This window comes from Notamacropus eugenii, chromosome 5 (genome assembly GCF_028372415.1).
Source record: "Notamacropus eugenii isolate mMacEug1 chromosome 5, mMacEug1.pri_v2, whole genome shotgun sequence".
NCBI lineage: Eukaryota > Metazoa > Chordata > Mammalia > Diprotodontia > Macropodidae > Notamacropus > Notamacropus eugenii.
This window is the reverse complement of record NC_092876.1, coordinates 177402635-177426885: the sequence shown is the minus strand read 5'-3', so window position 1 is coordinate 177426885 and position 24251 is coordinate 177402635. Positions and strand designations below refer to the sequence as shown.

The 24251-nt window shown below is 38.4% G+C and overlaps 1 protein-coding gene across 6 annotated transcripts in view; it reads right to left on the bottom strand.

Moving 5' to 3' along the window:
- Positions 1–8907: 8907 nt before the first annotated feature.
- Positions 8908–24251, bottom strand: part of FLI1 (Fli-1 proto-oncogene, ETS transcription factor) — a 164667-nt gene continuing 149323 nt past the window's right edge. For all 6 annotated transcript variants that reach the window (XM_072611555.1, XM_072611560.1, XM_072611557.1 and 3 more), the window contains 4 exons: positions 17090–17155; positions 15809–15871; positions 14280–14327; positions 8908–10968 (listed from right to left, as the gene is read on the bottom strand). In XM_072611555.1, the coding sequence (XP_072467656.1) occupies positions 10439–10968; positions 14280–14327; positions 15809–15871; positions 17090–17155 (707 nt within the window). In that variant the 3' untranslated portion in view covers positions 8908–10438. The remainder of the gene's footprint in view (positions 10969–14279; positions 14328–15808; positions 15872–17089; positions 17156–24251) is intronic.

Below are 24251 nucleotides of genomic sequence, written 5' to 3'. Positions count from 1 at the left end.
GAGGTTATGCTCATATTTAGGAATACAGAAACTGGAAGAGGAAAACATGGTGGAACATATTTGGCTAATGACTAATAGAAGGAGAAACAGAAATGATGTTGTAGGAGACATCCAATAGACCACCAAGCCAGGAGTAGAAAAAAAAATGAATTTATGAATCAAACCTGGCACAGAGACTTCAACTGGCCAGATACTCCCTGGAGTGCTTTTTCTGCCAAAAAGCAGAATAGCTGGCTAGTTCTTGACTTGCCTTAATGGTAATTTCATTCTTCAAAATGTCAGGGAGGCAACACTAGGTCTATTATTCTGGACTTGATTTTGACCAATAAGGATGGACTACTTGTCAAAATACCTATGATGAGAATTTTTTTATGATGAGAGGTTTAATGGAAAGTGATCACAGCATCCTGGAATTCAGGATAGAGGAGAGAAAATCTGGGCATAGTCTCATAGGAATCTTTAGATTTTAGAAAAGTAGATTTCAAACAGTTTTGGGAAAGGATAGTTCAGATCCTGTGGGTCATGAACGCATGGGACAAGTCAACACAGGAACAAGAAAGAGAAAAAGGTCAGAATGGATACTTTAAAGATGGGGGCCTGGGGCAGTAAGAGGTAAATCTTTCCTCTGTATGAATTGTTACTGTAATGAGTTGACTCACTTTCTGCTGACCTCAAATCCCATCTTCCAAGAGACTATTCTGAATTTCTTCTTTGAGCACTGTGCTTGGTCCACACTAAAAATACCTTCTGTAGGTGGGATCCAGGTCCATACCCTCACTATTTAAACCCCTCAGGAAATATGGAAACAGATTGTGCCAAAGCAAAGATTCTCAAGCTGAATTTAAAATTCCTTCTTTCAGCAGCAGCATGGTGGCATACAAGATAGAGCATTGGCCCTGAAGTTAGCAGGACCTGAGTTCAAATGAGACCTCAGAAACTTGACACTTATTAGCTGTGTAGCCCTGGAAAGGTCACTTAATCCCATTTGCCTCACAAAATAATAATAATAAATAAATAAAATTATTTCTTTCATTCAAAAAGGAGCTCAGAAAACCATCCACAGGTTGCATCATCTTCAAATAGGAACAATATTAGATACTTTGCAGGATGCATAGATAGCCATATCTATATTGCTATAAACACAAAGACTAGCTTTCCTCTTATGTCTCAAGTAGAGAATCTGTGGTTTCTACCTTCCTATTCAACAGAGTACTTGGAGACATTGTTGGGGAACATTTTGCAGAACTATTTAGTTGCTCAATCAAAAATACCAACTCCTCCATGAAGGCACTCCTGATCCTCCCAGTTCAAAACACTTTCTCTCTCTTCCAATTGTCTGGCATTATACTTTTATTTACAGAATATATGTAGAAAAATGTGAGCTTTTGGGGAGCTGTATTTGTATCCTTACTGGTTTTGTGCTTTTATTTCTTTTTGTTCATTCATTCATTCCTACTACAATTCCTTGATTTTATCAGGCATTTAATAAATGTTTGTTGAATTGGCTTATTAAATTGATGGGAAGCCCTCAAAATTGAAATTCTGAAGATATCAACAGAAAAAACTCCAATAAGTAAGAAGACACCATGTTCTAAAGAAACTGATGTAGATGCATTGGGATCTAATCAACCAACTTAGATTTTTAAAAGATAGGTTTATCAGATGGAAACAGAGTGTAGAACATAGGAAGGAGACAAAAGAATTACACAGAGTGTAAAAACACTGTCAGATGGTGTGAAACTCAGATGAACTGAGACTGGTGGTAAATGCTAAGAAAAATAAAAATGGCTTAAAAAAACCAGAACAAAACCCAAAACAAGCTTTGAAAGGGAAGAAGATTACAGAGGGGATACCTCAGCAAATCAGACTTTCGTAGGCAAAGGAGACAAAACACAGCTAGATTTTGCTTCTGTTTTCTTTGTAAAGATAAGTTGTCTTCAGACTTGGAAGAATGGAACATTTTTGCTACAAGAAGTTTAAACTGAAGGTAAGTGAGTAGATAATAAGGGAGCACCTGCTTACTTCAGTGAGTTCAATTTATGTCCTGGATGAACTATATTCAAGAATAATGAAAGAATGGGCAGATGTGATTTCTGAGCCACTATCAGTAATCCTGGAAAAATTATAGGGGGAACAGTCGAGTTTCCACAGAATTGAAGAAAGGCAGATATTGCTCTGATTGTAAAGGAAGGAATCGGGAAGAATTCATAAAGAATAAAGCAATGAACTCAACTGATTCCTGGAGAAAATTTTAGGATATAATGTTAAAAGAATGGTTTATGAACAATTAGAAAAGAAAGTGATCAGTAAAAGTCAATATCAAGAACAAATCATATCAGTCTGACCTCATTTCATTTTTTTAAAAATAGTGCTATTAAGCATTTGACCGTCTTATGCTATCCTTGGGGACAAGATGGAGATATGTGGGCTAGTACAGTTAGAATGATTCAGAATTTACTCAATGATCTTTTAGAAATAGAAGTCATTAGTGGCATTAGTGGATTGATGTCAACTTAGAGGGAGATCTCTGGGGAATGTTCCGGGAATCTGTACTTGGCCTTGAAATCTTCAATATTTTTATCAGTGACTTGGACAAGACCACCAAGATCACATTTGTCAAATTTTCAGGAGACAGAAAGCTGAGAAGGATGACTACAATGTTAGATATCAAAGTCAAGAGCCCAAAGGATCTTGAAAAGGAGAGAAATCTAATAATGTGATGTTTAATTAAGTGTAAAGTCCTATACTGATTGTCAAAGAAAACTTCACAAGTCCAAGGAGTGAGGTATGCAGCAAAACAATAGCTTGTAGGAAAATGAGCTTGATCTTTTAGTGGAATGCTAACTCAGTATGATCCAACAGTATGATGCAGTAGCCCTCAAAACATATATGATCTTAGCTGCATTCAGAAAGGTATAGTATCTAGGACAAGGAGTGTGACAATAATCTTTATTCTGTTCTAGTAAGAACACAACTAGAGGATTATGTAAAATTCTGGATGTCACATTTAAGGAAAGACACTGATATCTGGAACATATTAAAAGAAAGATTACCAGGTTGTTGAAGGAATTTGAGACTATGCTAAACTTGGATTGATGTATGGATTTGAGATTAGTATGGAAAAGAGAAGAGTTGGGAGAGACATGGTAGCTGTCTTCTTCAAATGACTGCATGTGGAAGAGAGATTGAACTTGTACCTAAAGATCAGAACTAGGAATAATGGATGAAAGTTTGAGAGAGGCATATTTAAATGTAAAGAAAAAACCAAACTTCCTGACACTTAGAACTGTTCCAAAGTGGAATGAGTTATCTTGGGAAGCAGTAAGTTCTTCTTCACTGGTTTCTGCAAGTGAAGGCTGGATGACCACTTGTTAGGGTTATTATAGAGGGAATTTCAGGTTAGAAATAGATTGGACTAGATAGATTCTGGTTTCCTTCACAACTCTGAGATTCCTTAAATCTACGTACATATTTACCCAAATACTCAAATGGATGTATGATCCCCTCTCCATCCTCACGCCTCGTCTTGTATGACTCTCATGTCTTCTCAAATTTCTTCATAAGGAGTCCACCCAATATGCTCAAAGCCTTCTTTACTTTCTCCTAACATTGAGACAGTACCAGTGGAGCACCCTAGCTATCCCTTTGTTATCTCTTGCTCTTGGTATATGACCAAGCCATTTTCTCTTTCTGCCATATAATTCTTTGATGACATCCTTTACTCTTATCTTTCTTTGGATTTCCTCACTGGTTGTATGGTGCAGCTTTCTCTCACCCATGCACTTTTCCATTGCCTTCCGTGTGATGCTCATCTTTAGAGAAGGATGGGAAATGTGGCTGGATTCTAATAAAGGTATAATAGAAGAGATTCATGCTGGAAGGAATACAATTGTGAGAGTGTTAAGGGATTGATTAAAAGTTATCTAAAGGCATGTAAAAAATCTCATACTTTATTGATTTAAAAAGGCAACTGAGAAAACATAAAAGTTACCAACTTATAGGTCTATACTCCTATTTACACAAAATCTCATTGAGGGTCATCTGTATACAAACTGCAGACATCCCTGATGAGGGTATTAGTAGGAAAAAAAGTGGTTTATGCAAATGATATTCAACAATGGACCACATCTTTACCATCTCACATTAACTAAAATATATCAGAACATAAGATACCCATTGTGCTGATTGTTTATTACTCCCCAAAGCATTGCATTAAGTAGAACAGAATTCTACCATAAGTTTTTTTTCAATGAAATCATTATTTATTTCTTAGATGCAACAACGGAAGTAACCCTGCTCACTGACTCTCTGATAATAAACATCAGAAGAGGCAAAAAAGGGAGAGATGTTAATCAGTAAGCATTTATTAAGTGCTCACAATGTGCCAGAAATTGTGCTAAGCACTAGGAATACAAGTACAAGCAAAAAGACAATCCTGGCCTTAAGGAACTTAGATTCTAACTGGGGAAGACAACACTTAAAAAGAAGCTGAAAACTTGACTACAGAAGGGGGTCCTTAAGTAATGTTATAGATAGATACTTTAGTCAAAGTAATGTGTTCTTGTTTCCCAGTTTGGCGGTCAAGAGCAAGTTACGAACCATCCCAGAATACATCAACAACCCCATGTCCCAATGCACACCTGTATCCCGGACTCTAGGCATTTGCACTGGCTATGTCCCACTCTGTTCTCCCTCCTCATCTCTACTTCCTGGCTTCCTTCAAGTTCCAACTAAAGTCCTACCTTCTATAGGAAGGGTGGAGAACCTGTGGCTCTGAGGCCACATGTGACCTTCTAGGTCTTTGGGTGTGACCTTTCGACTGAGTCCAAATTTTACAGAACAAATCCTTTTATTAAGGGGATTTGTTCTGTGAAGTTTAATTCAAAGGGTCACACTTGAGGACCTGGAGGGCCACATGTGGCCTTGAGGCTGCAGGTTCCCCACCCCTGCTCTAGATCTTTTCTAGATCCTCTTAATGCCTTCCTGCTGTTGGTTACTTCCAATTTATCCTGTCTATATCTTCTTTGACATAGTTGTTTACATATCGTTTCCTCCATTAGAGTGTGAGCAGCTTGAAAGGAGGGACTGTCTTTCAGCTTTGCAACCCCAGGGCTTAGCATACTGCCTGGAACATGATAGGCACCTAATGCTTATTAATTTGACTTAACTCAACCTGAAATAGTGTATCTAAACTTTGGAAACCATGAAGTCCTATTTAAATGAGAAATTACCTAGTTCAGTGCCCTCCTTTTTTCCATAGGAAAGCTGAGGCCTAGAGTGACAGAGTGACTTGTCTGTGGATATACAGAGGTTTGTGACTCTGAACCCAGCACTTTTTCCACTTAGCCAAAATGTCCCTGAGTCTTGAGGCAATCAGGTGGTATAGTGTGGATGGAGCCCCAAGTTTGGAGTTAGGAAGACCTGAGTTCAAATGTGACCTCAGATACTTACGAGCTGTGTGTCTACCCCAGTTTCCTCAGTTATAAAATGGTGATAACAATAACACCTGCCTTCCAGAGTTGTTGTGAGGACCAAATGAAATAATGTTAGTAAAGCTTTTAGCATGGTCTCTGGCACATAGTAGGTGCTTAATAAATGTCTACTTCTTTCCTTCCTTTCCACAGTTCTTTACTAGTGACCTGCTACATGACCAAGTTGTTCTTGTGAAGGAGACTTCCAGCCTTCTGATCCTGAGAACAGACCTCATTTGTCTTGAATAATTGGGAAGGGCTGTCTACACTGTCACTGAGACACAGGATGATCATTCCACCCTTTGCTTGGCTTGGACTCTCAGGGTGGTTGTAAAATCTCCATGGAGCTTTATCATAGAAGCTGCAGTGGTTTAAGAGAAAGAACACTGCAGTGCAAAAACTGTTTCTAAGTGTGTTTCTGTCACTAAGGAGCTATATGACCTTAGGCAAGTCACTTACCCTTTCTTGACCTCAGTTTCTTCAGTTGTTTAATGAAAATTTAAATACCTGCCTAGTCAACCTCATTGGGGAGTATTGAGAGGATCAAATTTAGATAAATATACAAAGTATTATGAAAAGTGTGAGCTATTATTATTATCTTAATAAGTCACCCAAATCTCTAAAACACACAGTTAATATTTGAGTAACTTGTCCATTGGAAGGTTTTGGACCAAAGTGCTAAGATATAAGGCAAGAGTATAAATTCAACTTCCAGTAGGAGTTTGGCATTTAAAGGGAGACTTTTTAGAAGGTTTAATACTCTCAGACATTCACAGTCCTCTAAAATTATTTTCTAATGACAATATGAAAAAAAAATATGCTTCCCTTCTACCCTTGAAAACACTTGGGGTATTTCAAAGTTGAAGAGAAAATGCTTGACCTGAACATGGCACTGAAATAGAATATAGTTATATCAGTAAGGTATCAAAAGAAGCAGCTAGATGATGGGCCTAGGGTCAGGAAGACCTGAATTCAAATGTGACCACAGACATTTACTAACTGTATGACCCTCAGCAAGTCACTTAACCTCTTATTCGTCTTAAACTAGGAAATGTGAAATCACTCCATTATCTTTGCCAAGAAAACCCCATGGACAGTATGGTCCTTGGACTCATGAAGAATTGGGCAGGACTGACCAATAACAATGGTATCATGTGATTTTAGTATTTCAAACAACTGGTCTTCACTCCCTTGACCACACTTAACATCTTTTGATTGTCTTCTCTCTGAGTTTTCCTTGAATGGTTCAGGAGAAAGAGCTGTGGATCTAGGGGCAGGTCATGGGTTCAAATCCCACCAGTCACTCTTACTACCTGTGCAACCTTGGGTAAGTCACTTAAACTTCTTGGACCTCAATTTTTTCATCTGTAAAATGAGGGAATTGGATGAGATGGCTCAAGAGGATCCTTTCAGTTCTAAAGCAATGATGCTGTTCTGAACATATAAATGATTCTCAAATACTAACAGGTGGGTATAAGGTATCCCATCTGTCTAATTTGGCAGTGATTTGGCCTGACTTAGCACAAAGGAGGTTGTATAATTCAGGGAAGTCAAGGAATCTGAGAAGACCACCTCAGTGGTCATGAGTTTAAATCCATACCACCTGCATGGAAGTTGTCATGAATGGAGGCATCCCCACCTCATGCTCAGATTTTCCTAGGTCTTAAAATAAGGAAAGAGAACCTAGAAGGAAATAGAACTAAGTTATCTAAGAGATATGTTGGGAGGAAAAAGGGACCAAAAAGTGCCAAGAACTTTTGAGAACTACCATCTATTGCATTTAAGCAAGTTTATTTCTGGACATAAGGAAACTTTTCAAAGGGCTATAAGGACTATTAAATACTGGAGTGGATATCCCAGATATAGTTTTATTAGATAATTAGATATTAGAGAATGCTATTTCATGAAGAGTTTTGAGGACAGGCAAGTCATCAGTCCATGCTGTCTAGGATTATTAGTCTAACCCAATATAGTGCCAAGGAGGCCAAGGTTCACTCTCTATTTCTATCTATTGGATTTTACAAAGATGTGTACAAATTGTAAAGTGCTCTATAAAAGTCAGATATTATTAGTACCCCTATCTAAAAGTCTTACTTTGATATATCATAGCATAAAAGTGATGCTGTGCCCTCCAGTGCCCGCAAGAATGCATGCTCTGACAGGTTCTACCAAACCAAGAAGTCTTCAATCATAATCCTGATGATATAGGCCTACTGGCCATGGACCACTGTGGTATACTGGGAAGAGTACTTTCTCTAGAGTTTAGAAGTTATGAGTTCAAATCCAGTCTCTCCCACTTAGTACTTATGAGCTCCTTGGGCAAGTCTCTTAGTTTCACTTAGCCTAAATTTATCTGTAAAATTAGGGAGTTGGGCTAGATGGCCTCTGAGGTCCCTTCCAAGTATAGTGGAAAGAGTACTGGATCTCTAGTCAGAGGACCTGGATTCAAATTCTGCCCAACCTTGGGAAACTCAGTATCTTGTGGGCCTTGGCAACTGGATCAGCTGACTTCTAAGATCCATTCCAACTCTAAATATCTAGTGCTATAATGGTCTCAGTTTAGATATGTTTGAAAAAATTCTACCAGTTTGTCTGTGAGGGTGATGAATTTTTTTGGTCACAACACTTCTTGAAGACCATATACCCAATTGTTATAAATTTGCAATATGCATTGGCAAAGAGAGCACATACGCTGAAGAAATCACAGATACCTGAAGAATTAAAAAGACAGTGTGGTGTTGTGAAAAGAGCACTGGACTTGGAGACAGGAAGACCTTGGTTCACATCTGACTTATGACATTTACTAATTGTACTCAGAGTCCTAGCTTTCTCATTTGTTTAATGAGGGTGTTGGGGTACATGGTCCCTAATGTCTCTTCCAACTCTATCTGTGTGAATTTATGATCACGATTATCATTACTGCTTAATATCATAAGGCCATAGACTGTCCCCATCCTCCCTCTACGTTGGTCAGACATTCCCTCTGCACCCCTGATCCCAATGGGATCTGGACAAGGGATCATAGATAACTCAGCACATGCCTAGAGAAGTCTCCAGGCACATACTCTGCCCATGTTACACTATCCTTGTACACAAAGGCTGGTTGGAAGAGCCAGGGTGCTGTGAGCCATGAAAGCTGGGCCAGGTATATGGGAAACAAAGGGGGAACCATCACTGCTCAGCATCTTAGTTCTCAAGAGCTCTGATTGGTCTTTGTGGTGGACGGTGACCTAGAGAAGGAACATTTACTCTCTAACTTGGGGAGGTAGTGTTGTTGGGTTCTTCTAGGCCTGAAAGGAGACAGGCATCAAAGGAGTATTTATACCTCTGTACCATTCTGCTCTAGGCTCATTCTAAACATGCCTGAGTGCGAAAGGGGCTATACAAAAACCTTTTGAGCCTCCCAGGGAAGCAGAAAAGAAAGATGAAACTTCTATTTTGAGAGAAGGCACAATTTATTTAGTCACATTATTTTACAACATAATCTTCATATGACAGTTGTCAGCATAACACTAATACAGTTAAAAAAAGGACAAAGATTACCTGCAAAATTATATATATTTTAATATCCGAAAAATATATTGCATATATAGTACAGGAAAAGCCTCATATCCACAAGGGAAAGTTTGTTTGCTTCTTTTCATAGCAATACTGTTATTTATTAATGTCAACCGAAGCCCTAATGATCTAAACAGATTAGTTTTGCTTCCTTGTCTTCTTGTGTTAAATAATGGCACCAGTGCATCGCTTTGAAGAGATACTCAAATGTCCTATTTCCTTCCAGTCGCAGTTAAGATACATCGCCCTCCTTTTTTTTCTTTTTAACCTAGCTAAAAAGTACAAAGCAACAGCCCAAATGTACAGATTGACAAAAGATGTACAAATTACATTAAAAAAAAAAAAACACGACAACCAATTTGATAGTAAAAACTGCATTTGTGACCGAGGTCAACTCGTTTCCTTCTTATTTTTAATTTTTATTAACTTTTTTAATACTGTGAGATATAGGAAAATAACTCTGCATAATTTATACAGTAAGTTGCCTTCTGATTTGTTGACCCTGGAATGGTGCTCTGACAAACGCACAGCGCTTGCGAATCTGTTTATGTTTCAAAATCCCTACAACTCTTCCAAGTTCTGGGACCTACTGTCATCCATTAAAAAAAAATTAATTAGTCATTTACCTTTATAATTTCAGGAATGTCTGTGCTTGCATTAAAATTCTCCTGATTCAGATCTCGGCTACTCCCAGAGAAAATGCTTTGCCTAATGTGCATTGCACAGTGAGACGGGATTTTGCAATGCCCTTGGCTTCTTCAACATGACACACTCACTCACACACATGCATACGTGCTTAAAAAAAAAAAGATTCCAGTTGGGTGAAAACTTCACTAGCTTTTTAGCCAGTGTTCCAGTTGCCATCCACTTGTCAATTTAGCAATGCTGTCAGGTTCACTTTATCAGATTCTTCTAGCATAGGTTTGGATATTTCCCATTCCCCCTTCCCCTAAAGTCCCAAACCAGTGCATGACTGGTCTAGTGAGCATTGAGTTCATGATCCCTGTTCATAATGATCTTCATGAGGTCCTTGATGGGACCTGTGTCTTTGATAAACAGCTTTGGGTCATAAAATAAAAAAAAGGAATTTTAATTGTTTCTTTCATAAAATATATGTTAGAACCGTTCCAGTAATCTGAATGTTCAACTCCTTAAAGATGATAGGAGACTGAGAATCCAAACTGGAATACTGGCCAACAGAAATATCCACCACTCTATTTATGGTAGAGGAAGCAAAAGTTACCAACTGTTTTTTAAAGAACAGCTAAAAAAGCTTCAATCCAACAAGGAAGAACATCCAGTTTGGTTTTTGTCTTCAAGGCCACAGAGAGCCTTCAAAGTCCAAAGTATTCCAGTAAGTATGAGGATTGCATGTGTGTGCAGCTAAAAGGCCATTGAGGATACAACTCCTAGTAGTAACTACCTAAGTGTGAGGGGACATGGGTGTTGGGATGGCGAGGGACATTGGGGTTGGGGTAAATGCCACCAGTTGGGGAGGTCCAGTATTGTGATGCTGCTCCAAAGAAGCTGGAGGAAGAGACAGGCATGGAGGATGGGTGAGGAGGGACAAAGTTCACCTTCTGTTGATGAGCGTGGTAGGAAGGCATATAGGAGATATCAGAAGGGTACTTGTACATGGTTGATTCAGTTGGGTGGGGTTGAAGAGCTTGGGCAATGCCGTGGAAGTCAAATTTGTAGGCATACCTTTTGCCATGCACTTTGGTCATAATGTTTTTATCATAGTAGTATCGGAGGGCCCGGCTCAGCTTGTCATAATTCATGTTGGGTTTGCTCTTCCGTTCCCCCCAGCGCCTGGCCACTTCATCGGGGTCCGTCATTTTGAATTCCCCATTGGTCCCCTCCCAAGTAATGCAAGTGGCGTTGGAGCTATCCGAGAGAAGCTCAAGGAGAAATTGCCACAGCTGGATTTGCCCGCTCCCTAGAGGAAGTAAAGAAAATAGAGGAGGAAATGAGATCTTTCTCTATAAAACTCAGACCCTCAGCCTTATGAAGTATAACTTATTCTTCGAGAATTTTCTGCTTCCTCTAATAACTTCTTAGCTGTTTTTCTGTGCTTGATTGCTAGGGTTTTCTGTCCAGCAAAGAATTCAATTCAATTTAACAAGCATTTAGAGACTACTATGTACCAGGCACTATATAAATTGCTGCAGCTACAAAGACAAAAATGAAACAATCTTTGCTCTCTAAAAGCTTACATTCTACAGGGGAGGATGCAACAAGCTTATGAATAAGAAAATGCAGTTTTTTAAAAAAATATGAAGTAGTTTGGGGGAGAGGAATCCTAAACTATCTCCTTAAAAATATTTTTCAGTACCACATGCCTCAAGCCTTCTGGACATCTTAAAGCATAATAAAAATCAAAATTTAAAAATCAGTCATACCATACAAGGACCAGTAAATCGGAAGCAGAAAAAAAATGAATAGAGATAATAGTACAACATTATTCCCTAGCTTTCAAATCCTACTGATCTCAGTTAATCAAATGTCCCAGTTTGGTTGGGACCATCTGTACTTTTGATTATCTTACCCCCAAATATCCTGGGTCAGCAAAATAAATTTTAGATAAAACCAAGCAGATGTAGATGATCTGTGAATGATCAGATCATCAGAATGATTTAAGCATGGTAATCTAGGAAAAGATTTGTCATACTTTAAGGCATAGGAGCCTTTTCCTAGACAACACCCAAGGCAAAGACATCTATCTCTCTACTGCTTATCCACCCTGGTGTTCTATGGTACCCTTCTCCATAACAACTACTTGGTTCAGGCTGGATACTATAAATAAGGAGGAGAAGATAAATCTTAGCCTTAAACTTGAATATCATCATTTGACATTGTTCCAAAGATCAAACACTCTCCCATGGACAAAGAAAAGACTTTCCCCCCTCCAGAAATATCTTCTTTTCTTCTTCTAGCTAGATTGATTTTTTCACACTAAAGATTTTTATTATTTTTCCCTATTGAAAGCTCCTCTTCTTATTTTAGATGAATTGACTTTGTTCACGTAAAAGATTTTTTTTTAATTATAAAAATCACTCCAGGTGTATGACTCTTGTTAAGACAACAGAGCAACTAGTTCCAAGGTGAAGCATAGATTCACCTACAGTAGAAAGCATAGAGCAGAGCCCTTTTGCCTACAAACTTTCCACATACCCTCTTCAACATTTCTTGAAACTTATAATTACCTGAATTCACTACTGTCTGTCTATTCTCCTTATACCTACAAAGGAATGTTTATGCACCATCTACCCACATGAAGAGCTAGCTAAGGAATAGAGAGGCAAGATGGCAAGTTTACAAGTTGGAGGAAGAATTCCTAATACAAATTCTTGAAACTAAGGCCCACTCGAGGTTCCAAATGAACAGGTTGTTCAGGCCTATTGCAGAAACAAAAGGATAACACTAGAAAAAGCTGTTGCTGTCACTCCCACTAGACTAAGAAGATCCTCAGGATATGGGACTACGGAAAGAGAGAAAAACAGTAAGACCTGATTTCACTGGAATTTGTTCTAAATATCTCAATGGGCCCAATAAGAAGAAACACCAGATGTTCCTGTTGCTCAGTATGGGAATTCAGTGCACTGTGGCAGTATTAATAATTATTAATATTTATGTCAAAGACCCCCGGCTCTCAGGAAGTATCACAAACCACAAGTGCACATTTGGAAAGTGTGGGTGTGTTAGCCAAGGACCAAATAGCTTTTAGATTGGGAGATGGGAGGAAACCCCTATTAGCTTTTTATCACCCCAGCAAATAGCATAATCATAGATAGCCAGGGCAGAGAAAGCAGAAAGAGCAGAAAACCAAAGCAGCAGATAAATGAAAACCCTGAGCTCATAAGTGAAAATCCAAGAGATTTAGGAGTAAAAAAACACTTTCCTTGTTCCAAGAAGCCAGGTTTCTCTCTTAGCAACTTTATAATGCTTCAAATAGTAAAAGTGACCAAGACTGGAATCTCTGAGGGGAGAGAACTTCTTTGAGACACCAGCCATGTCTTGTGCCTATAGGCCTGTGCTCTGGGCACACCTGACCCTCAAGGTCCACACTCCAAGCATGCCTAAGCATTCTATCTCTGTAATCGACCCAGGCAGGAGAAACTGAAGTGGAGGTAGGGGAATTAGGGGGCTTAGGGGGATGTAGTAGCAGGATGCAGAGGGAGAAGGAAGGAAAGAAGAATCTCCAACCTTTGTTTTTTGCCAAATTTCTGGGAAAAGGTAATATAGCAGAATTAATTTGCACTTATCTGTGTACAGATCAACTGTTCATGGATAATGTGCAGTACATAATTAATCCCAAACTGTGTGTCCATTTCAACCCTGGCACCTAATGACTGAAACTCTTCCAATCTCAGATGGATTTAAGGAACAAGGGACTAAATTAAACATTTTCTTAAGTAAAAAAATATTTTACAAAGTTAAACTTCTCTTGTAACCTCTCCCAAGCAAAACTTATCTATCTATCTATCTATCTATCTATCTATCTATCTATCTATCTATCTATCTATGTACAACTTTCATTTGTGATCCCTTTAAGAAAAGTTGATGCTAAGCAATATGAATTTACAAAACAGATAAACTAACAAAACTTTTTGGCACTAAAAAACAATTCTTCATGTTTTGATAGGAAACCCAAGGGTTGCTTTAAATGGCATACTCCCCTGGTACATTTAAAAATGAATCAAATTAGGAGGAGATCAATTCAGAAAGCACTTTTCAGGCACATTTTCTTGCATAAAACCAGGCACTCTTACAACACATTCTAAGACCAAGTACAGGTTTTTATTTTTGAACTTATTTTAAAAGATTACCTGTCCACATAAGTGGAGATAATTGAGAAGTGAATGCTTTTTGGTTTATTTTTCCCTTTTGTCTAGTGGATCTCCCATTCTGACTGCTTTTGCTATTCTGAAATTCAATGGCAGATGTGCTGAACTATGTTGTTTGTTTCTGCCTGAGCAGCTTTACCTAAAGCATATTACTAACTGTTGAAAAGGCTTTGGTTCGTCCAAGTGCCCCACTGTTCTCTCTCTCCTCAGCCTCCCTTTTCCTTCTTTTGCCCCTTTCCTCCCTGCTTCCACCCTTCATCCATGATAAGAGCAAGATGAGGTCGATGTATTACTGTCCTGGGCAATTGGATGCATTTGGCCCAGGACAAGGAGCCCATTGTTTGTCTTGAGCTTCAGATCTTTTTGAAAAGATGGGACTCAGGCCAGGCCTACGGTGACTTACCTGGGTTTGCTAGACGACTGCTGGTGGGACCCAGGATCTGATAGGGATCTAGGTAAAGAACAGCAAAGAACATTTGCTTCAGTTTATTTTTTTAATTTTTAGTTCATAAATATAAACTTAAGTCTCTGTGGGTTTACAGTTTTATTGTACTCTCAGAACAAAGTTTGACCTGAAGCAGTTTTTCTGCTTTCCTCTGCAGACATCAGATTTCTGGACAATGGTTAGTTGTGGTTTGTACATCAGCAATAACATAGATACTGCTATGGATCCCACTACCTCAGACTTCATTTTATAAGTTCCAGAATTGGTTAATGCTAACTTTTATAAGAAGGTCTGGCTAATGTTTCATCTTGCAATAATAATAGGAATTGATAGGAAGTTTACTCATTAACTGGGTTTAGAGAAATCTTAATAATTACTGGTCAATAATTCTAATTTAGCAACAACAATGTTATAAAATTCTCTTTATTCCTCTGATATTCTGGAGAAATCTCAGGAGTCAAAAAAACTGAAGTTCTCATTCTAGCTTTGTCAGTAGCTAGTTTAATCTGTCTGGACTTTCCTGTCCTAATCTATAAAATCAGGGATTTGAATTCTAATGTTCCTTCCACTTGGCAAATTTGAAGACAGAACGTTAGCTGACTGATGCCAGCATTTGTCATTGTTTGGATCTTAACTTTATCAGTCCATCCTTTCCATCTATTTAACCTATGTACTATTACTCAATTGTGAAAGATCCCCAAAAGGTTGGAAACCTTTTCTAATGGTGCAAACACATGTGTGTGCGTTCATAGGATAGTTTAGTTCTGTTTTTTTTTAAATGAACTATTAGTTACAGGACCCTGGGGTTAAAAAAGATTTCTACAGGTCACTTTATCTCTTCCTCTTTACCTTTATGCTGTATTAGAACTAGACCATTTCTAGCAACTGGTTCTAACTTTTCCTTAACTAGAAGATCCTCCAAATTGCCTTAATGACTCTTCTCAGTGCCTCACAATACTCACAATCAGTAAAATCTTTTTTTTTTTAAACTCAAACACTTCCTATTGAAATTTAAGTTTATTTTCCCTTATTCTGTATTTAGACATTAAACAACATTCATGATTTCCTCCCACCAAAATGAAAAAGTTATTTGTGCTGGGGAAAAAAAAAGCTTGAGATGGTCTGGTAGGAGGGATGGAACGCAACAGCTATTTTTAAATACTAGAGAAGCTGTTCTGTGGAAAAGGATGGGTGTATGTATGTATGTATACACACATATGCACACAGGTGTGTATTATATATATACACATATGTGTATATATAGAATACATATACATACATAGATACATACACACACACATATATGTGTGTGTGTATGTATGTATGTGTCATTTCCTTCTCTAGCTCATGACAGATGAGGAAACTGAGGCAAACAAGGGTTAAGTGATTTGACCAGGGTCACATGGCTATATGTAAGATATAGTTTGACTCTATAACAGCTGAAATAATGACAACCATGCAGCAATGAGCTGGTACTTAGGAATCACCTGGCTGGGGCCGTTGCGGTTCAGTATTCTTATTCATGTTTTGTGCTCCTCCAATGGGAGGACCTATAACAAGGATGAAAGAAAAAAGCTTATTAGAGCAGGTCCATAAGAACAAAGAGGAAGATCTTATCAGCTATCCTCTAGCAGAATGATATCACTAAAGAATATACAGTGTTTTCTCAAAGGCTAGAGACAGTATAATGTAGTGTACAGGTGTCAAACATGCCACCACAACACTCCATGAATCAGATTAAAATGTAACTGGGAAATTAAATGTAAATTAATGTAATTGGGAAACATTTGGCAAAATAAGTGAAAATACAATAGAACACAGATAATGTTAATATGTAGTTTTCTAAGTTAATATGCTGCCAGGAGGGATCCTTATGTAGCTTCTGTTTCTATTTGAGTTTGACACTGTAGTGTTTTAGACAGCTGACTTCAAAGCCAGGAAAACTTGCGTTTAATTCCTGCCATGGACACATACTGGATTGTATGATCCTTAGCAAGTCACAACTTCTCAGTATCCCAGGTAACCCTGTAAGAGTCATAACTCTGTAAGTTGCAGAGAAGGTACCAACCTGCACTGGTAGAGTGACTTTCTTCACCTGGAATTTCCTCTACCAGTGAAATCACAGGTCTAGTATTTATCCCTATCCTTTTCCATAGCTAATTATTCTAGCAGCCAGGAGTGTAGAACCATACTCAGTCAGGAGATCTGACTTTGGAACCTATTTAATTTGGGGTAATTCATTTAGGAGAACCACTTTTCTGCATATAGCCTCTATCCTTATCCATATACTTCTATATGGGAAAATGTCATGATGCCTGCAACATCCTAGTGACCAGTGAAGTAGAGTATTGTAGAGTATTTTTGTTCAAGGGTTTGCCTGTTGCACTGTTCTCTTGCCTCAGAAAGGTAAGGTCCAAACTTTCTCACAGGTTAACATTCCCTGATCATTGATACAGAATGATATAGATATAGATCAATGATATAGATTTGCTTGAGCTTCTCTCTAGCTTGTCTATTCCCGGCTTCACTCCACTCCTTTTCCTAAACCCAAATGTAATCATGAAATGACTAAATGAAAACCCCATTATCTTTTGGGGTTGGACATTACTAACAATCTCTATATCTGTAATTCATCTTGCTTTTTACAATAGAACCAAATTTCAACTAATTTTACTTTGTTTCTTTCCCATTCCAAATTCCATTACTGCCCTTTCCCAATCCCAGGAAAATCTACATTTTTCCTGATGAATAAGAAGACAGTTACTTACTTTTGGTGAGGCTTGAATTCATGTTATTGCCCCATCCTGCTCTCCTGACTGATTCATAAGAAGGATCTAATTTTAAAAAAAATAGCAGATAGAGGATACCTTAAAATTACATTTTTTTTCAAACTACAAAAGTTGTTGCATGAACAATGTCAACCCAACTAGGATGATAAGAATTGTCAACTGAGAGAAAATCTTTGTTTCAATATTTCTGATAAAAATGTAATCCAAGATGTAGAGGAAATCTGTACAAATATTTGAGATCAATAGCCATTCTCAAATAAGTAGTTAAAAGATTTGAACAAATAACTTTGGTAAAAAAAAAAAAGTAAGTCAACAACTATATGAAAAAATGCTACAAATAATAAGAATAATAAAAAGAAGGAAGAGGAGGAAGAAGGAGGAAGAAGAGGAAAAGAAGAAAAGTAAATAAAAGCCATCTTACCCATCAAATTGGCTAAGATGACACAAGATGAAAATGGTCAATATGGATAGATTATGCAAAGGCAAACTAATACTTTACTGGCTGAGCTATGGATAATTCTAATTATTTTTTAAAAATTGGGCTTCTTTGAGAAAAGTAATGAGAAACTGCTTGACTTGCCCACTACGAGAAACATAATCCAAAGAAATAAATAGAAAGAAAAGTGCTAAGTATAATGAATCATTTCCAATAAGCACTCTTTATCATATTAAAAGTGGGAAAGAAAATGGCTGCCCATTGATAAGGAAATGGCTGAACTGTCATAAATTAATATAATGTAATATCACTGTGCCATAAGAAACACTGAGCATGAGGAAGTCAGACAGAAACATGGGAAGACTTGTATAAAGTGACACAGAAGCAAGAAAGTAGAAACAAAAGAACAATATATGCAATACCTATATTAATATAAATGAAAAAAGTCTAATACATATTAGATTCGTAATAAATACTTCTTGACTTGGCTTGACAAGAACACTAAAAAGGGTGTCTTTGACTCATATCAATTGCAATGAACCATTTCGGCTCTGTTCAAAGAATGAAACACATGTCCCTCTTCTTGGTAGACAGATAGTGGACTATGGAAAAGCAGGACCATAGATGTTTGCTTCATGTGTCAGTTTTACTTGTTTTCCTTTGTTACAAGGGAAGGCATGGTATAACACAATATGATTTTTAGGAAAGAAAACAAGAGAAATCACTTTAAAAAATAGGGGGAAAAACTTCATGCTTCTTCAGAGTTCTGATATAAAGATTATCTCAAGAGTGAACAGGAGAAATTTAAATTAATCCTGGCTCAACTCTCTTTGGATTCTTCTACCTCCTCACCATTAGGCTTATAAATACCTCCACCCATAGGTAGCACCCATGCTGTTCTCATATTTGGTGATTTCTCTCAACTCCATTTTCCACTTGACCCATTCAGAATGGGAATTTCTTTAGGGTAAAAACTATCTGTTTGCTTGTATTTGCATCCCCAGGCCAAGCCCAGGGCCAGGCATACAGGAGGTGTTTAATTAAACCTTTGTCTATCAAATTCAACTCATCAAGTGCTTATTAATTAGGACTGTGGTCAAGAGGATGTATATACACACATATCTATATCTATATATCTATATAAAACTGTATATATAATATATATATAGTGTGTACATATATATATGTATATATATATGTATATATATATATATATATATATATATATATAGAGAGAGAGAGAGAGAGAGAGAGAGAGAGAGAGAGAGAGAGAGAGAGAGAGAGAGAGAGAGAGAAAGAGATTATTCCTATTGACTCACAGCTGTGGAGAAAAAAAATGGAAATGGTTGAGAACAAAACCCTTGAAGAGGAGAGAAAGTGGAACTTCAAGACCTCTACTCTTCCAAAGAACCAGGTATGCCAACCAATGAGTCAGGCTTCTTTGGTGTATTGGGAACATGTCATGGAGTGTTAGAACATTCCAGATCCCCCTTGCCACTTCTCTCCCTGCCCTGTTCCCCCCACCCCCCACAAGGAGGTTGTTGCTGGCAATTGTGGTGAAGAATGGAAAGGTCAGAAGTGTGGATGGACAGGTGATTAGAACAGTGAGTGGCTCCAGGGAGAGCTATGGGAGGAGCACCACTCCCTAGGGTACCATGGCAAGTTCTTGGATATATCAAGAAGAAAAATTATTGCTGTTCAGTGGTTTAGTCAATTCCTACTCTTCACGACTCTATGGACCATAATATTGCCCATGGGGTTTTCTACGCAAAGATACTGAAGTGGTTTGTCATTTCCTTCTCCAGCGGATCATGTTTTGTCAGAACTTTCCACTATGACCTGTCTGTCTATCCATAGCATAGATCTTAGTGTTGAGGAGAGAGATGGAAGAGCTGATTCAAATTTGAAAGAATTCACTTAGATCTTCTTTGTAGCCAAAGGGAGATTTATTGACTCAAAAGCAGTGGGCCTGAGATTTAGCAAGAAACTAGACAAAGGCAGTGATATAGAAAAAGGATCAAATTTATATAGGATGATTTTAGGGTTTCCTTAGGGGGACTGGAGATCTAGGATAAGTCTTGCAAGATAAAGAAGTCTTGCATGATAAAGACACAGGATGAGGACAATAATTATGGGGGGTGGAAAGATGGGGATGATGAATGACACAAGATAAGGAAGACAAGGAAATCCCATTCTCCAGGATGGAGGAGGTGGACTACAAATTTTATGACCTAAGATAAGAGGAAATTTTGTGGTAAGGGGGAGACTTTAGGACACCTTCAGGTTTGACAATAAACCAGCGGCTTCATAAAATCAGTCCTTAATATTATTTTTAACTCTTAGGGCACTGTTTGTATCTACATCAATAGTTTCATTGAGAAATATAAGTCCTTCTGTCATGACAAGGCAGTGATCCAGGAGGGATTCAAAAGAATTGGAAAAGAGTATTTTAGTTTTTCCCACTCTCATCTAAACTATCCTGAGGGAAATAACACTGAAGTCACACATTTGAAATCTCATTCTGTCCCTTGGCTCCCAATTCTTACTCAGGAATGGTCTGGTTGAACGGTGAAGATGAAAGGTCAGGGGTTCCCCTTTCATTCCCCTGGCCCAGGTTTACCAAGGTCTGGAATCACAGCAAAGTAACACAGCGGACACAGAGGACTGAGCTCCACTGAGACATTCAACAGGAAAAGCCAAAGATTTCATGAACATAGAACTCTAACTTTCAAAGTCTTTCTCTAACAACAAAAGAAACCATAAAAACCATTGGAACAAATGGAACACAAACCTCATCAAACACCAGCCTGACAGAATGAAACAAAAACCATTTCCAATGACTCTGTTCCAAGCCCCTTAGACAAATTAAAGTAAGAGTCAGGGAGATGGGCAGGCTTATCTGATTGCTTGTTCTCATTGTTTCTGGCCTAGAAGAGCCAAAAGACAAGGACAATTTTCTTATGGAAAAATCCACGTGCAGATGTACATTCCTTATGGCTTTGGAAAAGCCAGTTGAGTTTTAAAATTATAGTCTTTTAGTTGTTGGCATGAAAAAGAAAACAGAAAGTGAGGAGGGAGGGGGTGGGTAGAGTGGGTGGGGAAGGGAAAAGAGGAGAGAGGCAAAGCTCGGCTCATTTCACTCGTCTGTTTTTATTTTTATTTGACTTCCCCCTCCCCATAAAAACCACAATTCCTCCTGCAAATAGATTCTTTTTCTTGCCTTGAAAAAAAACATGAAAAACAAAAACAAAACAAAACCAAAAAAACTTGTTTATAGCCTGGAAATAAAAGCTCTGATGAGACATTTTCTGGGATTTCTTGCCTAGGTCTGAAATGCTTGTGCAATGCTGCTGTGAACAAAAGAAAAGGTGAGTTTTTCTAAGGGTAGGATCCTTTTTTGTGGTGGAAGAGAAGTATAAGGAAGAAAGAAATGCTGGGAAATAGTTAGCAATATCAATTTAATATATTTATTAAGCACTTATAAGCACCTCTTGACTTTAACTCTCTGGACCTCAATTTCCTCATCTGAAAAAGAGAAGTTGGAACTAAGTGACCTCTGAGGTCTCGCCTAGCTCAAATTCATGATTTGTATGATTTTATAGGCAAGGAATGTGAGGCAAATCAAAGAAATAGAGCTCCTGCTCTTAAGATGTTTTAAGATTTCATGGGGGAGAAAAGAAATACAAAAATGAAAGATATGTTCACAACAGAGGACAGTACGGAATAAGTGCCAAAAGAGTGGTACATACTACATACTATATACTACAAAAATACAGGGAAGATAAGAGATGAGACAGCTGCAGGGTAGATGGGGACAATGGGAATAGAAAAAACTAAATCCAAGAGCCGTTTTATTTATTTATTTTAGTCTGGGCTCTTTTTTTTTTAAGTTTACTATGTAAAGACTAAGATTGAGACTGTAATCACTACTATCTTACTTATCTCTTTTTACCTCAGTCTCTTTTTTCTCCATCTAACCATGGCCCTGGAAATGGCGTTTGAAATTGCTTTAGTGCTGTTTCATCCAAACAAGCAGATTTAGATCACACAAGTTGGCTACGTGGGTGCTGGGCATGGCTGGGCTACAGAGGAGCAGAAGAGGTTGTGAGATATTAATCAAGTAATTAATCATCAACCAGCACGCATTTACTAAGTTCTTATTATATGCATGCACTGAGAACATTGGGGATTTAAAGAAAAGTGAGTCACTTCAGTCATGTCTGAATCTGCATGACCCCATCTGGCATTTCCTTGTCAAAGACACTGGAGCGGTTTGCCATTTCCTTCTCCTGCTCACTTTACAGATGAGGAAACTGAGGCAAACAGGGTTAAGTGACTTGCCCAGGGTCACACAGGCTAGTAAGTGTCTGAGGCTGGATTTGAACTCAGCTCCCCCTCACTCCAGGCCCAGCACTTTATCCCCTATATCACCTACAAAAGGCAAAAACAATCCCTGCTCTCAAGAATGCTTATATTCTAGTGGAGAGGGCAACATGTAAAAAAATAGCTGTTTACAAGTTACATATAGAATTGGTGAGTGGTAACCTTAGAGAGGAAGGTTGTAGCAGCTCTAGACATAATTAGGCTGCTGGAGAGTTCTGAAAGGTAGAAGAGAGGAGCTAGTTTACAGAGCATTTCATAGGGGTCTTGGGGACCCTATGTGGGAAAGTTGGGAGACCATGAATCTCCGATATCATTTTGATCCTTGGGGTGTGTCTGATCCATGAAAGGTGTCTTAGACACCCAGAATGGGATTGTATAGAGGTTCGTAGAAGCAGCAAATACATGAGAATCTACAGGCTAGGAATCAGCTCGACTATAACTTCTCTGGGGGTCAGACATCTCACCTTTTTTAAACTCAATACCCTCCTGACAGTAGGTGTTTCACGAATGTTGATGAAAATGATTGATGATGAGCAATAATTTTAGCTCTTCTAATGACTGAGAATCATAGAATGTTAGCTCTAGGAGGGGTCTCAGAGACTAGTTGGCCTAATCTCCTTATTATATAGATGAGGAAAATGAGACCTAAGGTGACAAGGATAGTAAGGAATGGAACTGGAACACAAAATTTACATAAAATGCACAAATGAAATAATTTCTCTTTGCCTCAGTTAATTAGTTAATCTGTAAAATGAAGTTGCCATTGGTTGCCTTGTAAGGGACAGCTTTGGGCGAAGGAATGACAAAAGGGCAATGACTAGATAGCAGTATATGAAAATCAAGTCCTGATTTCACAATACAAAGGCAGAGAAGCCAAGAGGGCTCACCTGAAACCTACTGGGGCCAGGAATAGGCACAGGGTACGTCTTTGGCTGGGGAATGCACAGTAAAAGTGAGGACCCTAGGTTCAAGATTCGAATAATGTTTGATTTTTTTAAAATCCAGATCTGTTTTTTCATAGGTAAAGGAAATTCCTAGTTTTGTTTTTTAAACTCCTTCTATCAATACTGATTGATTATTTGGCAGCTTAAGCCTTAGAGACTTGTCTGCGGCATTGAGAAGTTAAGTGACTTTCTTAGGATTCACCTAACTGGCAATGTTTCAAGGGTGGAACTTGAAATCAACAGTTTAAAATTATGACAAGGATGCTTATGGTATCCTGGGGAAGATGGGCTTATAGGTTGTTGACTCAATTCAATTCATTTTGATTCAGCCACATTTGTTAAGCACCTGGTTGGCCTGGTTTAGGGTAACCAACAGGCCTCAAAGCTATCAGTGAGTTAGAGGGATGTCTGCCTCAAGCATATGAAGACTTCCCCTGGAGGAATGGGTGGATAATTTCTTCTTCATGAAGGGGGCTGAAGCAGGTGCTGTGGAATGCTTGCTTAGAACTTGCCTTTCACAAAAAAGGAGATGAGAGACTTGGGAAACTGCGGAGAAATCCTTTGTGGTTCCATGAATCATCAGAAGGTTGTGTATCACAAGAAGACTTGTGATACTCAGAGAAGGCATACTTTGAATTAGCAGAGGAGACAACTCATCCCAGAAGATGGGGGAAATAGGTTGCATTCAGATTTCTCCTTTGTTCCAATCTCATGCTAGGAAAAGTTTGTGCCCATGGGCCAGGGTAAAGTCATCTCAGGGGACAGAAAGATAACCAAGGTAACATAAGGACAATAATAGCTCTCAGAGATAGGTCATGGGCATCTAGGTGGCACAGTGGATAGATCACTGGGCTTGGAACCAGGCAGAATTGTCTTCCTGAGTTCAAATCTGGCCTCAGACACCTATTAGCTGTGTGACCCTGGGCAAGTCACTTAACCCTGTTTGCCTCAGTTTCGTCATCTGTAAAATGAGCTGGAGAAGGAAATGGCAAATCACTCCAGTATCCTTGCCAAGAAAACCCCAAAAGGGATCGTGCAGAGTTGGCTACAACTGAAACAAGTGAACAGCACAGAAGAGATAGGTCATGCAAGTGTTATACTCTCCATTTTATAGATGATGTCGCTGAATCTCAGAGAGCCAAAGTAGTTTGCTTATAGTCCCACAACTAGCCAGGATTCTCTCCTGATTCCAGGTCCAGCACTCTTTCTACCATACTACAATATCTAACCATTATAAGCACTATTCTTCTAAAGACTGTTCTTCCACCCTAGTGGATAAGAAAAGTGGCTTCAAAAAGGTACCCAGGGAGTATTTCCATATGTCCCCCTCCTAATCTGTTTCTAGTTCCCAGTCAAGTCTTTCTTAATATCCTTTGAT